This window comes from Leucoraja erinacea, chromosome 5 (genome assembly GCF_028641065.1).
Source record: "Leucoraja erinacea ecotype New England chromosome 5, Leri_hhj_1, whole genome shotgun sequence".
Taxonomy (NCBI): domain Eukaryota; kingdom Metazoa; phylum Chordata; class Chondrichthyes; order Rajiformes; family Rajidae; genus Leucoraja; species Leucoraja erinaceus.
In genome coordinates this window covers 79,861,421-79,876,282 of record NC_073381.1, presented here as the reverse complement: position 1 = coordinate 79,876,282, position 14,862 = coordinate 79,861,421, and the positions used below count along the sequence as shown (strand labels likewise).

General features: G+C 41.8%; 1 protein-coding gene across 1 annotated transcript in view; it reads right to left on the bottom strand.

Moving 5' to 3' along the window:
* ibtk (inhibitor of Bruton agammaglobulinemia tyrosine kinase) overlaps window positions 1-14,862 on the bottom strand; it is a 121,754-nt gene that overhangs the window by 11,685 nt on the left and 95,207 nt on the right. The window contains exons 25-27 of the mRNA XM_055636068.1: window positions 12,595-12,687; window positions 3,782-3,943; window positions 2,778-2,939 (exon numbers count right to left, since the gene is read on the bottom strand). Of these exons, the coding sequence (XP_055492043.1) occupies window positions 2,778-2,939; window positions 3,782-3,943; window positions 12,595-12,687 (417 nt within the window). The remainder of the gene's footprint in view (window positions 1-2,777; window positions 2,940-3,781; window positions 3,944-12,594; window positions 12,688-14,862) is intronic.

Below are 14,862 nucleotides of genomic sequence, written 5' to 3'. Positions count from 1 at the left end.
GTCCATCTACCACCTGTGCTGGATATGGAGTTAGTTGCTCCCCAGCCTTGAGCACTAGCATCGGTCTGGATTACTAACGTAGGATTAGTGATAACTATAGGACTATAACCATGCCAAATATATTGAATCCACCACTGTAGCTCTGCTATTGCTTCAGGGGGTATAGTCATAATCCGATCATAATGACCTCTGCGCCATTTTAATGCTATTATCTTTGCTCTTTGCAAATTTTGATAGTGCAAAGGTCCAAATTGGATAGCTGGAAAAGCTGCTACCATTTTCCCAATTACTGCAGCCACTTGTCGAATAGTTGGCTTTCTCTTTACTTTTAAGTTTTCACATGATTGTGTTAATGCAATCATTTTTTCCCTTGGCATGGTAATCGTCATTTGGACTGAGTTAATTGTGAACCCCAAGTAGTCCATAATTGTGGATGGATTTAACTTGGATTTATCTGGATGTAAGACAAACCCTAGAGTTTCTAGGAGCTGTTTTGTAGCTGATACTGCTGCTACAGCCAATTCCATAGTTTTCCCAATTATGAGGATGTCGTCCAAATATGCCATGACTATATGGTTTTGTTTCCTTAACATTGCCATGGCTGGCTTCAATATTTTAGTGAATAGTCTTGGAGCTGAAGTAAGCCCATTAGGCAGTGCTTTATACTGCCAAAGCTCCCCCATCCAGATAAATTTAAGATATCTGCTATAATCTTTATGTATCGGTACTAGATAGTAAGCATCTTTGAGATCGATGCTGGCCATATAGTATCCTTTGAAAATCAATTGTCTAGCAGTTGCAAATGTTTCCATTTTGAAATGTATATACTTAACAAACACATTCAAGGATGTTAAGTCAATGATGATGCGACATCCACCATCCTTTTTACATTTAGTAAATATATTGGAAACAAATTCCAAGGGCTCATGAATAGTTTTTCCTATGACCCCTTTGTTTATAAGCCTTACCAGTTCAGCTTGTCCCTCCAGTTGTTGTTTGTTGGAGAGTACAAATGTCCTCTTAGGCATGTGTTGAACTGGCGGTATACTCGAAATAAACTCTATTTTATAACCTTGAATACTATTAAGTATATATTTATCATCTGTGATCCTCCCCCATGCTTTTGTAAATAAGCGTAACCTTCCCCCTGTTAGTAATTCACCCTTATTCACAATATGCGGGTAGGAACCAGATCCACCTACCTCCATGGTTATTGGCGGGGTTGAAGTTTTCTCTTTTTGGATGTTTTCTGTCGACGAGCTGGCGATGTTGGGGGGAGGCGCATTTTCCAGGGGGTCCGCTGCAGGCCCTGACCTAAAAAAGGTTTCTGGGGATAGTGCGGCCCCAAGCTTTGACCAGTCGCATATGGATGATGCCGACTGGTGGATGCAGCGGTGTGCTGCCTCCTTGGTGTTATAAAAAGCTTCGGTACAGGTGCTGGCGGTGTTGACCTCATGAGGCTAAAGGTTTTCGAAGCCTCCTCCATTTCTTTCAGTTGTTTATTTAAATCTTTTCCAAAAAGAAATGAGTCGGTCTCTACAGTGGGAGCCTTACACAATCCTGCAAATTTAGGATTCAGTGCCGGCCTAATGTTATCTCTCCTGAGATTGTTCAGCTCGTATTGCGTGGTGCACATGAGCGCCAAGACATCCTGTTGATGAGCTGTCATTTCTGTGGTCTCGACTCCCCGTGCGTATGCTGTTATCGCCGCCGTCAGGAGGCGAAGTACCCGCTGGAGTTTGACCTCCTGAGTGCGGATAGGTCCACCCACGTTACCCCATATCTGAGGGTTGAGGCTCTTGACCTTCAGGGCTTCACAGTTATCCGGGGCGATGTGCTCGTCCAGCACTTGGGCGAGCACCTTTTCCTGCAATGGCTTATTTGATAGATGATTGATACTTGCAGCCATTCTAGGTTGCAGTGGTGCTCCAACCCGTGGGGTAGCAACGAATCGTGTTACTACCCCTAGCAGCTCTTCCTGCACACCCTGCTCTTTGTCGGTACCTTCCGCCTGCCCCATATTCAGACCAGCCTGCTCCTGGTCACCGATGCTGACCTCCCAGTCCTGGTCCGAGGTCGCAAAGGGGGGTGCCGGACTCAGCACCATGGAGGGGGCGCCTGTCCTGTCTGACCGAGAGCGCTGCTGCTCCCGGTAGACCATCCCCTCCAGCAGCTGCATGATGCTGCTTAAGCGGCTGTCTCTCCCCAGCTTGGGGGGTGGACATGTCCTCCTCCGACGAATCGGAATCGACCGGCCGGTTAGTTTTACAGGTGGCTTTCCCAGCCCGCCGTGTAGGCTCTGGCGTGACTGGGCCCGGCTCGGTCTGAGGAATCTCAAACCGCTGTTCCAGCGGTAGTGCCGCTGGCTGCTGCCCCGCTGGAATTGACTCCTCTGGCGGAGTTAAAGCTCGGGCAGCTCTGGTCGCGAGTCTCTTGCGTTGGGACATGTTTTCCTGAAACAAAAACCAACTCCTACTCGCTCCGTTCCCAACGCACCCTTCACTTACCTGAAAGTGCGCTTTTAAAGTGCAGCTGGAGAGCCTGACTCCAGCTGCCGCCGCTGTTGCACTTGCTGGCGTAATGCCGCACCTGCGCCCTGAGCGGGCTTCTTCACGAAGTCACTCACGTGACTCCGAAGTAAAATGGAGCGAACACCCAGCACATCAGGTAGCATCTGTTCTCATTTCAGATTTCCAGAATCTGCAGAACTTAAACATTTTATTTATCGATTCAGCAAACCAATTTCAAAGATAAAAAGGTTTTCTTTAATTCCTCACCTGATGGGTTGCTCATATTTGTTGTTAGGCTGCTCTTGTAGTTTAGAATTATGTTCCCACGAGCTGGAAGGCAGGGAATCGCCTGTTCTCTCTGAAGACTTTTCTTCTACCAAGAGGTCACGGAATGATTTTGGGGAGGTAAGTCCATTGAATGGAGTAGCCCTGAATGAAAATGTTTAGTAACAGTTAACAGGAACACTTCAAAATAACCAAACAGAACTAAATAAACGAGTAAGAAAGAGCTGCAGATGTTGGTTTAAATCGAAGATAGACACAAAATGCTGGAGTAACTCAGCAGGACAGGCACCATCTCTGGAAAGAAGGAATTTGTGACGTTACGGGTCGAGACCCTTCTTCAGACTGATCTAATAAATAAATGAATGAGTAATGGTTTTGAGCTACACTAAAGCTAGAGCCTAGCTTGTCAAGCTTTCAAATTAGTTTTGCATAACTGGAAGTCTAGGCCTTCTACCTTTAGACTTTTAGGCATTTAGATTTTAAAGATACAGCATAGAAACAGGCCTTTCGGCCACTGTCCACAATGATCAGTAATCACTCCGTACACTAACACTATCCTACACACTCAGGACAATTTTACAATTTTTACCATAGCCAATTAACCTATAAACCTTTACGTCTTTGGAATGTGGCAGAAAACCGGAACACCCAGAGAAAACTTACGGGGTCAAAGGGAGAATGTACAAACTCCGTGCAGACAGCGCCATAGTCAGAATAGAACCCTGTGACGCTGTAAGGCAGCAACTCTACAGATGCGCCACTGTGCCGCCCTAAATTTGTTAACTTTATATAAGAAACTCAAGAGAAAAAAATGTCTTTAACTAATGCCAGTTGCATGCAACATGAACCAGACAGATGGAGAAACAAAACAATAATCTGAAAGAAAATACTATCCAGATAGCGGTGTATAGAATATTGGAAAAGAAAACAAATACTTCAACCATATTTAAGATCCATTCAGCTTAATATGCCACACAAAATCTTACCAAGCACTTCCTGTCTTTAATGGAGTTAACTGTGCAATCAGATTTGATTTTAGTGGAGGGCTGTCCAGTCTGTTATTTGGGCTTGGTTCTTTAGTAGCCATTGCAATCATCTTCCTTTGTTTCTGAGAGAGCTTTCCTCCATGGCACAATGATTTATTCCCACTGTGAAAATATTGCAATATTAAGCAAACCCTTCTTACAAGTTACACGGTTCTGACAGACAAGTTTTGTTATGTTGCATGGAAATAGAATTGCCTTGTATTTCTGTCCTCAGAATATAAATCTACTCTAAAAGTTTAAATATAATGGCTCTCATTTTAAATTTTAAGTTAAATTTTAAATTTTAAGTAATCGAGAGACAGAGTTTGGAAACAAGCTCTTTGGCGATCATCAACTACTCATTTACAGCAATCTTCCATGAATCCCATTCTTTCATTCTCTCCACATTTTTCATAAAATAATTAGATACATGAAATCTCATTCTTTTACCGCTTAGAATTCTTAACATACCATTGTCCACTTGATTCAGTTGCTGAAGCATAACAATAAAATCGTTATCTTTATAATCTGGACTGTTCAAAACCTGAGCCACTATCACATGCATATCGCTCGTTGACATATTCATGATAACACTAGTTCCATTCCTTGAAAATCATCTGTGTCAAGTCTCATACAAAACCTTTGGCCAACACAAATTCAAAAGTTCTAGAAAAGATAGGTGCGTGGGATTGCGATGCCTGAAGGAGTTCGCAGTTCAAACAAAGAATTTGTATTGAGGAAACATTCACAGGCCCATACGAGACTTGTTCATGCAGTGCAAATTTAGGGAGGAAGAGAAGGGATTGGCCAGGAAATTCAAATCCCTATTGCCAAATGATTCTTGCATAATAATCACATTTAAATAGCAACATTTAGCATGCATTAACAGGCATTCAATGTACATCCCAAATTGCACCCAAGTTAGCCATGTCCTTTCAGAGAATTATTAAGAGTCATCGGCATTGTTGTAGGTCTGTGTTCGTATCAGAGCCCCTCCAGGTAGGCCATATTGGCTTTCCTGTGGGTATTCATGGATCATAAATTTAGCAAATTGACGATCACAATTAATGATGCTAGCTTTCTTCCCAAATGTATATGTTTAGTTGAATATGCTGCCTTGCAGCGTCAGAGATCCTGAGCACAGGTGCTGTCTGTACATTCTCCCTGTGACCACGTGGATTTTCTCCGGGTGCTCCGGTTTCCACCCACACTCCAAAGGCATACAGGTTTGTAGGTTACTTGGCTATTGTAAATTGTCCCTAGTATATAGGATAGTGCTAGTGTATGGGGTGATCGCTGGTCGGCGCTGACTCAGTGAGTTGAAGGGCTATTTCCATGATGTATCTCTAAAATCTAAAAAAAAACTAAGAATTATTGCTCAAGTACTTCCTCCTGTGCTACTGGGTCATTGACAGCAATGAGGAAACACTCTGAGGACTTAATTACTATTAGAATAATGGCTGAGCATTCAGTAAATACATTACGATTTGCCAAATTTTCTCCAGCTTGGATATTATATTGATGAGCATTTACATAGTGAAACCTATAGCACGTTTCCTCCAACTATGAATATGTACAAATATGGGAAGAACATCTCTTGATATAAATGGAACACACTAAACACCCCTAACCCTGTGAAGCAAGACTCAAAACAGAATTCAGCCTACAAGAACTAAAACCAGCAACTTATGAAAGCTACTTATAGCCCTGTCTCACGGTGCGAGTCCACCCACGAGTGATCCCGAGTGAAAGAAAAAATCAAACTCGTGGTTTCCTACGAGATTCCAAGTTTATGTTCACGAGTTTAAACGAGTTCCCACGTGTATGTCTAAGTTTGCCGTTTACTTCTAATTTCTGTGATGTACCAAGTTCCTCTCCCGAGTTACCCTTGAGTTACTTGAGCCAATAACGACTGCTGACGTGTGGAAAAATCATCACATGGTAAAAATTATGTGATGCAGTTTTTTTACACTATAAAAAGCCTCCCATGTTTAAATTTCTTAGGGTTACGGAATCAAGGGATATGGGGAGAAAGCAGAAACGGGGTACTGATTTTGGATGATCAGGCATGATCATATTGAATGGCAATGCTGGCTCAAAGAGCTAAATGGCCTACTTGCTATGTGTTTATACCTTTTAAATGTTTTGACATGCGTTTCAGGATTCCAGCATCTGTCTTTGCCAATATCCCTTTCCCTGTATTTCTCTTGGGCTTTTCCTCTTTCCCCAACACCTATCTCCTCCATCTGCCAGTCCATCTGAGTGTAGATATGAAGTTCTTCTTGGCTGTCTATCTGTATGTGTGGACTTTCCATTAAAAGTCATCCATGATCATTATCTCACAATCCTTCAGTTGTTTTTGTCACTCATTTCTCATCGAGTCATGGGTTCATACAACACAGAAACAGGCTCCTCTGCCCACCATGTCTATTCCAACCATAGCCTTCCTGACCGTTATTCGAGTTCTGGCCCATATACTTTGTAAACCTGTCTCCGTCGCGTTCTCAGATTACGGCTACGGTACTTACTGAGGAGAAAAAAAATCATCAGATGCCCCCTATTCCGCCTGCTGCACACGTTAAATCTACGCCCTTTGATGAGTTCAATTAATCTGATTATTGTCTGTCCTCATTCATTTCATTATACATTCACTTGAGCAGCGTCCGTCACTGCTCCAGGGACCCGGGTTCGATTCTAACCTCTGGTACTATTTTATGGAGTTTCCCATCGTGATCCCAGCACGCTGCTTTGTTGTATGAATGCTCCCCGCAACACCTGCTGTGTTGTATGAACCCATGACTCGATGAGAAATGAATGGCAAAAACACCTGAAGGACTGTCACCTCCCCCGGAAGTGGTGGCGCTAACAGCTGCGGCTTGCCTGCAAGTCCGTCTGTCTTTACTTTTTTCTGCTGATGCTGTGGCAGGCCTTCTCGGAGCGGAGACGGCATTCCGGCTTTCAGCGGCAGCGACAACACCACGGAGGTCCGCTGGACTGGAGAGCGGCATCTTCGGCCTGGATCGATCGCCTCAGCGCAGAGGGAGAACAAGGAGGGAAGAGACGGAGACTAAGACTTTGCCACCATCACAGTGGGGATTTGCTTGGTGAACTCACTGTGGTGGATGTTTAATTTGTGTTTATTGTATGTTTTGTTATTATTGATTCTGTGTATGACTGCAGGCAACATAATTTCAAAGTTTTGCAATTGGTTTATTTTTCACATAAAGGCGATTTATTTTTAAGAGTTGGTGTGGATCATTTCATTTTCAAATAATCTTATTCAAACAAGAGATGGACACAAAAAGCTGGAGTAACTTAGCGGGTCAGACGGCATCTCCGGAGAAAATGACTAGGCGATGCTTCGGGTCTAGACTCGTTTTTTCAGCGAAGCTGCATGATCCGCTGAGCTACTCCAGCTTTTTGTGCCCGTCTTCAGTGTAAACCACCATCTGCAGTTCCTTCCTACACTTATTCAAACAGGAATGCATTCACTCCCCACCCTACATAATGCATCAAACCTCTGAAGCAGTAATGTGAAAGGCACATAAACAAGGGAAGTGACCTTGGAAATCTGGAAATATTGCCTGTTGGTCGCTCTATTCCAAAGGCCAAGGTGAGATTCCCACAGGTGTCTCCAGCATCAGGGGGTCATTCCTGACAGGCAGACTTGACAAACCTTTTTTTACTCACCTTTTTTTTTCTCTGTCCAGCTGCCGAGTTAACTCAACGGGTCACACAACATTTCTGGAGAAAAATAATCGGTGACGTTTGAAGGAAGGAAGTTTGGAAGGAAGGAATTGCAGATGCTAGTTTAAACCAAAGATAGACATAAAATGCTCGAGTAACTCCACGGGCCAGGCAAAATCTCCTGAGAAAAGGAGTAGGCGACGTTTCGGGACGGGACCCTTCTTCAGGCTAAGACCCAGCCTGAAGAACAATCTCGACCTTGAAACATCACCTATTTCATTTCTCCAGAGATGCTGCCTGACCAGCTGAGTTCGTCCATTATTTTGTGTCTATCTTTGGTTTAAACTAGTATCTGCAATTCCTTCCTTCAAACTTTTAGAGCAGTTTGTTTCAAGAAACAATCCTTCCAAAATTGTTCAAACTTGTTGCATTTGCCTCTTGAGATGAACCACATTAAGATTGCATCTGAGAAAGGCTTAACTCACTTTCCAAAGAAAACCAGGACAACTCAATGAAGCTGCATCAACTCAACATTGTCCTGCATTGCATGTTTGGTTTGATTGAGCTGCATCACTAAAACTGATCCATGCCCTTCCCTTGGAGTTAGTAATACTAAAAGCCATGCTGTTCTAAGGCAATGGGCGTCCATTTGAACTGCAATTGTTCAAGGTCTGGCATCAATCATTGAAAGGCATTACTCACTGAAAATGAATTGTTAGATCACTGTCAAATTTTCCATTAAGATCTGGCTAATCTTCAACATTTCATTTCTGGCACTCAGGCCAAACCCACGAGTTACTCACGAGTCACTACGGTAAACTCAGGGGCTACTACATTCTTACAACGAGTTTAAAAGTTTCAAATTTTTCCTTCAAGAGTAAATTTGACTCCTGGAAATCTTTCAACACGTTGAAACATTTTCACGAGTTAACAAGTTTCCCGAGTACCTGCCGTTAACGTTACGAGTCGCTAAGTTATGTCCACGAGTTCCTATGTTAATTCTATGTGATTGCCACGAGTTTGATTTGTTTTTAACTTGGGATCACTCGTGGGTGGACTTGCACCGTGAGACAGGGGTTTAAAAAGGAGCTCAATTCAAACATCAGTTCTAGATTTTCTGAAAAAGTCTTCAGTTTCCTTCCCATGGTCATCTCTGCAAGTGTAATTATGCTCCTAAAGCTTACCCCCCCCCCTTAGTCTAGCTCAGTAAACCACCGAGTCAAGATCACTATTCTTTATTCTTTCCAACAATAATTAACTCCCTATACAATACCTAACCACCGCGGGTCCGATCCTTGTCTCTGCTCGTTCAAGCCCTTCAGCCTCGTGCAAGCAAGGAAGCAAACAGTAAATACAATGAAACAATCGTCAAATCTTAAACACACTTTAAACTATAATATGTATTTATTATACACAGGTTAACCCGGAAGAAAATAGATACACTTTACAATATCCAGCTCCCAATATGGAAGCCTAGAATAGGAACTAACCAGCACTTCAAGATGAAGCCCTGAATTTGGTAAATTTGGATCGAAAAATGTTTAGATCGTTACTCTCTTATCCAATCATCTTTTGATACATAAATTTAAATTTAAATGTTTAAACAGACGCCTTTATTATTATTAACTTCTCAGGATTGGTTAAAAGTTATCCTCCAACCACTGAGTTCCCAGTACCTTCACATAACCCCTCCCATTCACAGTTCTAGGTACTACTCACACAGGCAGGGACTCAGGCCCCCATAGGCTCACCCCACGGGCTTCTTCCTTTCTACCTGCTTGGTACCGGGCGTCAGCACGTGTCCGCTTCACACTAGAATTCGATGCCGACCTTTAAAGTGCCTTTCCAATTTGCACCCTCAGCAACAACGCAGTACTTCACCTCTTAATACTGAAACCTAACCCAGTCCTGAATATTCAGATACCCCAGCCAGTCGGATATATCAGTCCGTGCAGGGACCCAAACCGCTCAGCTACTCTTTTGGTGTCAGGCCAACTCAATGGTACCTGACTGCAGCAGCTGTGGACTAACTTTGAAGGGTCTTTCACCCCCAAGGCAAGGACGCCCTTTCTTCCACCCTCAGTGCTTGCTAGACTACTGTTCTCAGATCTCGTTGGGAACCCCAACACAAGCGCGCAAATGATCGATCCGCTTTGACTAGCGAAGTGGGAAAACCACACCGTGGCGCCGATTTCTCCCCTCGCAATCTGGAACGGCTCAACACCCCGATCGCAAACTTATGTCTGGGGGTCCGTTGAGATCCCGGACAAGCCCCCAATGTAATTATGCTCCTAAAGCTTACCCCTTAGTCTAGTTTGGTAAAACACTGAGTTAAGCTGATCACTATTCTTTATTCTTTCCAACAATAACGAACTCCCTATACAATACCTAACCACCACGGGTCTGATCCTTGTCTCTGCTCGTTCAAGCCCTTCAGCCTTGTGCAAGCAGACACCTCCAAAAGGTTACACAGTCCAAAGCACCCCTCCAGAAGATCGACTCCGATCCTCGTGGGGTCTACTCTTTTATAGGTCATCGGACCCCGTGGTGCGAAACTAGATGGGGATGGCAGCCCCTACAATCCAATCACACATATCAATCACATTATACAGTTATTGACAGCTCCCTAACCCAATTACAAAGTACTCCATTACAATGTTTCTACAGAAACGTCTGGAAGGAAGTCAGTTAACTAAAGTAATGCAACATTTTCCCAGGTTGTATAAACAATTTAAACAAGGCTTCACACTTCAGCCAATCATCAAACAGCAGCATAAACACTTTGCTACATTATTAACAGTATTTACAACTCCCCTTTATTTGACCAATCCTGACCATGCATTTGCAACACCTCCGAGTCCCTCTGCAAAGTCTCATGCATTTTAACAAAGGAAAGGACATCTGGACCTCACCTCATTCTTCATATCAATCTAGGGTCCAGACTTTCTGGAACATGCTCACAGCTTACAACTTTTCACAGAAAGAGGCCAAGTAGGCCCTGCAAATGCAAAGATCCTCCATTTCATAACACCTCTAATTTGGCCAATATCAACACAAGAATCTCACGAACAAGGGGTGAAATTGGTGGGAAGTGAGGATGGGTACATATGCAGATCCCTCTCATATCCAGGAGAAAAAATGTGGTTATCTGCCCTCATTGATCTGTAACTTTAGGCTATTACTCCTGTTGCATTGAGCCAAACACCCAGATGTTACGGGCTTACACTCTCCTTTAGTTTTAGTTTCGTTTAGAGTTACAGCACGGAAACAGGCCCTTCAGCCCACACCGACCAGCGATCCCCGAATTTTAACACTATCCTACACAAACTAGGGACAATTTTTTTTACATTTACCAAGCCAATTTACCTACATACTTGTCCGTCTTTGGAGTGTGGGAGGAAACTGAAGATCTCGGAGAAAACCAACATGGTCACGGGGAGAACGTACAAACTCCATATAGACAGCACCCAGGATCGAAGCCGGGTTTCCGGCGCTGCAAGCACTGTAAGGCAGCAACTCCACTGCTGTGCCGCTCCTTACCTCTGGACTTCTGCCTCAACAATACCCCCACTTTCAGTCTGAACTGTCCAAAAATATTGAAGAAACAAGGAACTGCAAATAGTGGTTAATACACAAAAAGCCACAAAGTGCTGGAGTAACAGATGGATAGGTGACGCTTCAGATCGAGATCCTTCTTCAAACTGTCTGACGATCTCAATCCAAAGCGATACCTATCCATATTCTCCAGAGATGCTGCCTGAACTGCTGAGTTATTCCAGCAATTGTGTCCTTCCAAAACTATTGTTGCTCAGCCACTGCAAAGCTCCAAAGCTATCTAATTACAATTTTAACATATGAAGGAAACCCTAGGACTAACATGATTTAAACCAGCATCTGCAGTTCCTTCCTACACATGATCCAATTACTTTTGTTCCCCAATCCAACGATGCATCACCCATCACACTGCAGCATATGCTGACTTGCTCTTAAGACTCTAATAAGCTGTAGACTCTGGAATCTACGCAGCAATAGTACACTGAAATTTGTCGTACATTTTGTTTCGGATAAAGTCAGTGCTCAACGTGGTTTACAGGTACAGCTCTTAATGTATCGGTTTATTAGTTACTACTATTTATTTATTTATTTTTAAAAATATTTTTATTAGAAGTAGACATATTATAAAGTATAGTTACATATTATAGTAAGAAGACTTTTCATATACATCAGTCATACATTATTAAAATTTTCAATTATCAATTACTTCTGCTTCTAGTATTTTTTTATAGAAAAAGAGAAAGAGAAAAGAGAAAGTTACAAATTAAAAAAAACAAAAAACAGAAAAACAAAGGAGGTGGAATGGATTACCTGTAATACGTCAATGGAGATAGGTTTGTAGGTTATAAAGTATAGCTTTTCATCTGATCCCGAGTTCAAGTTTCAGTTGGGTCCTCGTGCTGTGCCAATCTATCCCTTCAGATAGTTAACTACTATTTATAATTGTTTTCATGCAAAATCAAAGGGTGACTCACATATTGTGCTTTATATTTTTTAAAAAGGACACTTTCTTCAAAGAAAATCCTTTACATAAATTAATATTATTTAAATTGGATAGCCATGTTTGCTGAAACTAGTGCACTTTGCTCAGTTTAATAAACATTCAAATGGACAATTTGGTGAAAAGCCCAAGCTAAAAAGAACAAAATATAGTGATCCTGTTAGGAGCTCAAATGTTTACCAGTATACATATCCATTGTGTGTAAAGGCTCACTGAATAAATTGTGACGAAGCATGCTTATAGAAAGATAAGGAATACTATTAAGAACTGACATTATTACTGATGGCTGTGGCTTTGACTCTAAGTCCCAGTATCAGGTACTGTATGCAAGTAAGAATTTCATTGTTCTATCTGGGACATATGGCAATAAAACAGTCTTGGGATCGATTAAAAAAAAAAAGATTTGTCTAAAAAAGCATTTTCAACAAAAAATAATGCTCTACAATGTGCAAATAGAAGAATGGAGAATAATAATGGGGATCTTTGTTCAGATTTATTATTTAATTTTGAATGCATTCAACCGTTATCTTACCTTGCATTGGTCTTTGGCGCATTGACACATTTTTGTATATTTTCTTCCATTTCCATTATTGCTCGTAGGCCTACAGTGGGAGGGCTTGCAGGACTACAAAATAATAATTTAGTTTAGTCCTGGCCAATTTAGTGAGTCTCATTGAACTGCTCCAATGACAGGAGAATTCATACAATTAAATATATTACAATTTTAAAGTACTCAAATATTGAAGCTAAAGAATACTAAAATTGTCTGTGCCAGTAGGAGATGAGTCAGAATGATTGCTTCGACTTGGCAAGGCAAGAAAGATGAACAGCAGGATCACAATGATGGCATGAGACCTCTCAAAGGAAAAGCAAGAAACTCAGAAAAGAAGAAAAAAAGAGCCAGAGGAAAGATGCAACAGAAAAAGTGTTAAGATGACTCTGGGAGATTGTACAATTACATAGGCCACCTTCTACATGTGTTGGACTCAATACCAGGCCAGATCAATGCAATTCTAGCACATCTCAAACTAAATTTCAAACCAAAATTCTCATTATTTACAGCACAGTGGGCCATTCTTCTAATTTGAGGTTTCATTCCACGTCCCAAAGAGGTGTGGGTTTGTATGTTAATCGGCTTCTGAAAATTGCCCCCTAATGTGTAGGGAGTAGACGGGAAATTGACATTACATAGAACTAGTGTGATGGTCTCGGTGGACTGAAGGGCCTGTTTCCACGCTATAACTTTCAATCAATCAGTCAAAACCCTCAGCATATACTTTAACCCTTTGTTTAAGCTTATTAATACCTCAGAAACCATTTAATCTGTTTAACCCTCTGTAGTGCCTTGGAAAACATTTCTACTGGAAAATATAATTATTACAGGATAATTTTCTTACACTAATCTCTCTACAATATATGTGAATTGGAGAAAATTTGGACTGCATTTAGCCTTGCAGCACTCCAAGAATTACTCTTGTAGCTCTGGTCATTGTTCGTCATCAAATTTAATTGCTCCACCTATAGTTATTTCATTAAATGTCAAGATCTTAAAGGATTGGAATTCTTTTGCAAAATCTCCCTACTCTCTTGCCTCTTTCAATTGTCAATTGTCTTTTCAATAGTCCTTGAAAGTTACCCTTCTGAACAAGCTCTTGGTTATCTGCCCTTATAAACTCACAGGCGAGTGTCATATTTTGTTGCTATGAAATGCCTTGCAATGTGAAAGAAACCATAAAATTACACATTTTTTGCTGTTAATAACATTAAATGATCATTGCACAAATACCAATTGTAAAATGACACGGTATACAGACAAACATATATCAGAAAATCAATCCACTAATTAATTTTATAGGGATATTTTTGAAATATAAAGTGCCAAAAAATAGACAATAGACAATAGGTGCATGAGTAGGCCAATCGGCCCTTCAAGCCAGCACTGCCATTCAATGTGATCATGGCTGATCATTCCCAATCAGTACCCCGTTCCTGCCTTAGGTTTAGATTCAGGATGCTTAGGTTCAGGTTTATTATTGTCATGTACCGAGGTACAGACACAGAGCGCAGAATAGAGTTCTCAGCATTGTAGTGCATCAGTTCCTTAGACAAAGTCCTCAATAGTGCAGAGGTGAACCGAACAGTACCCTAACTTATGGAAGAACTGTTCAAAAGCCTGATAACAGAGGGGAAGAAATTGCTCCTGAGTCTGGTGGTGCATGCTCTCTGTATCTTCTACCAGATGGGAGCAAAAAAAAAGTTATGACTGGGGTGGGACCAGTCTTCATTTAGTTTAATGTCACTTTGATTATGTTGGCTACTTTTCCAAGAGACAGAAGTGCAGATGGAGTCAATGGTGGAAAGGCTGGTCTGTTTGACCCACTCGGCACTATCTACAACTCTATGCAATTTCCTGTGGTCTTGGGCAGAGCTGTTCCCCAGCCATGCTGTGTTGCAACCAGTATGCTTTTTATGGTGGATCCTGGGGTTTGCGAATAGATGCACAGGGGTTTTGTTCAAGGAAGCTGGTTTATACATATTTTCTTACAATTGAGATAAAAAGTAGAGAAATCTAATGAGGTGTGAGTGGTACAGATGATCTTGGCACAAAAGCTTGAAACGGTGCATCACCAGACTCAGGAACAGCTTCTTTCCTTGTTTTCAGGCTTCTGACCAGTCCTTCCATAAGTGAGAGTACTGCCCGATTGCAGACATTGGACTTTGTCTATGGAACTGACGCACTGCAATGCTGAGAACTATATTGTGCATAAGTTCCATCCATCGTACTTAAGATTGTGTTAAT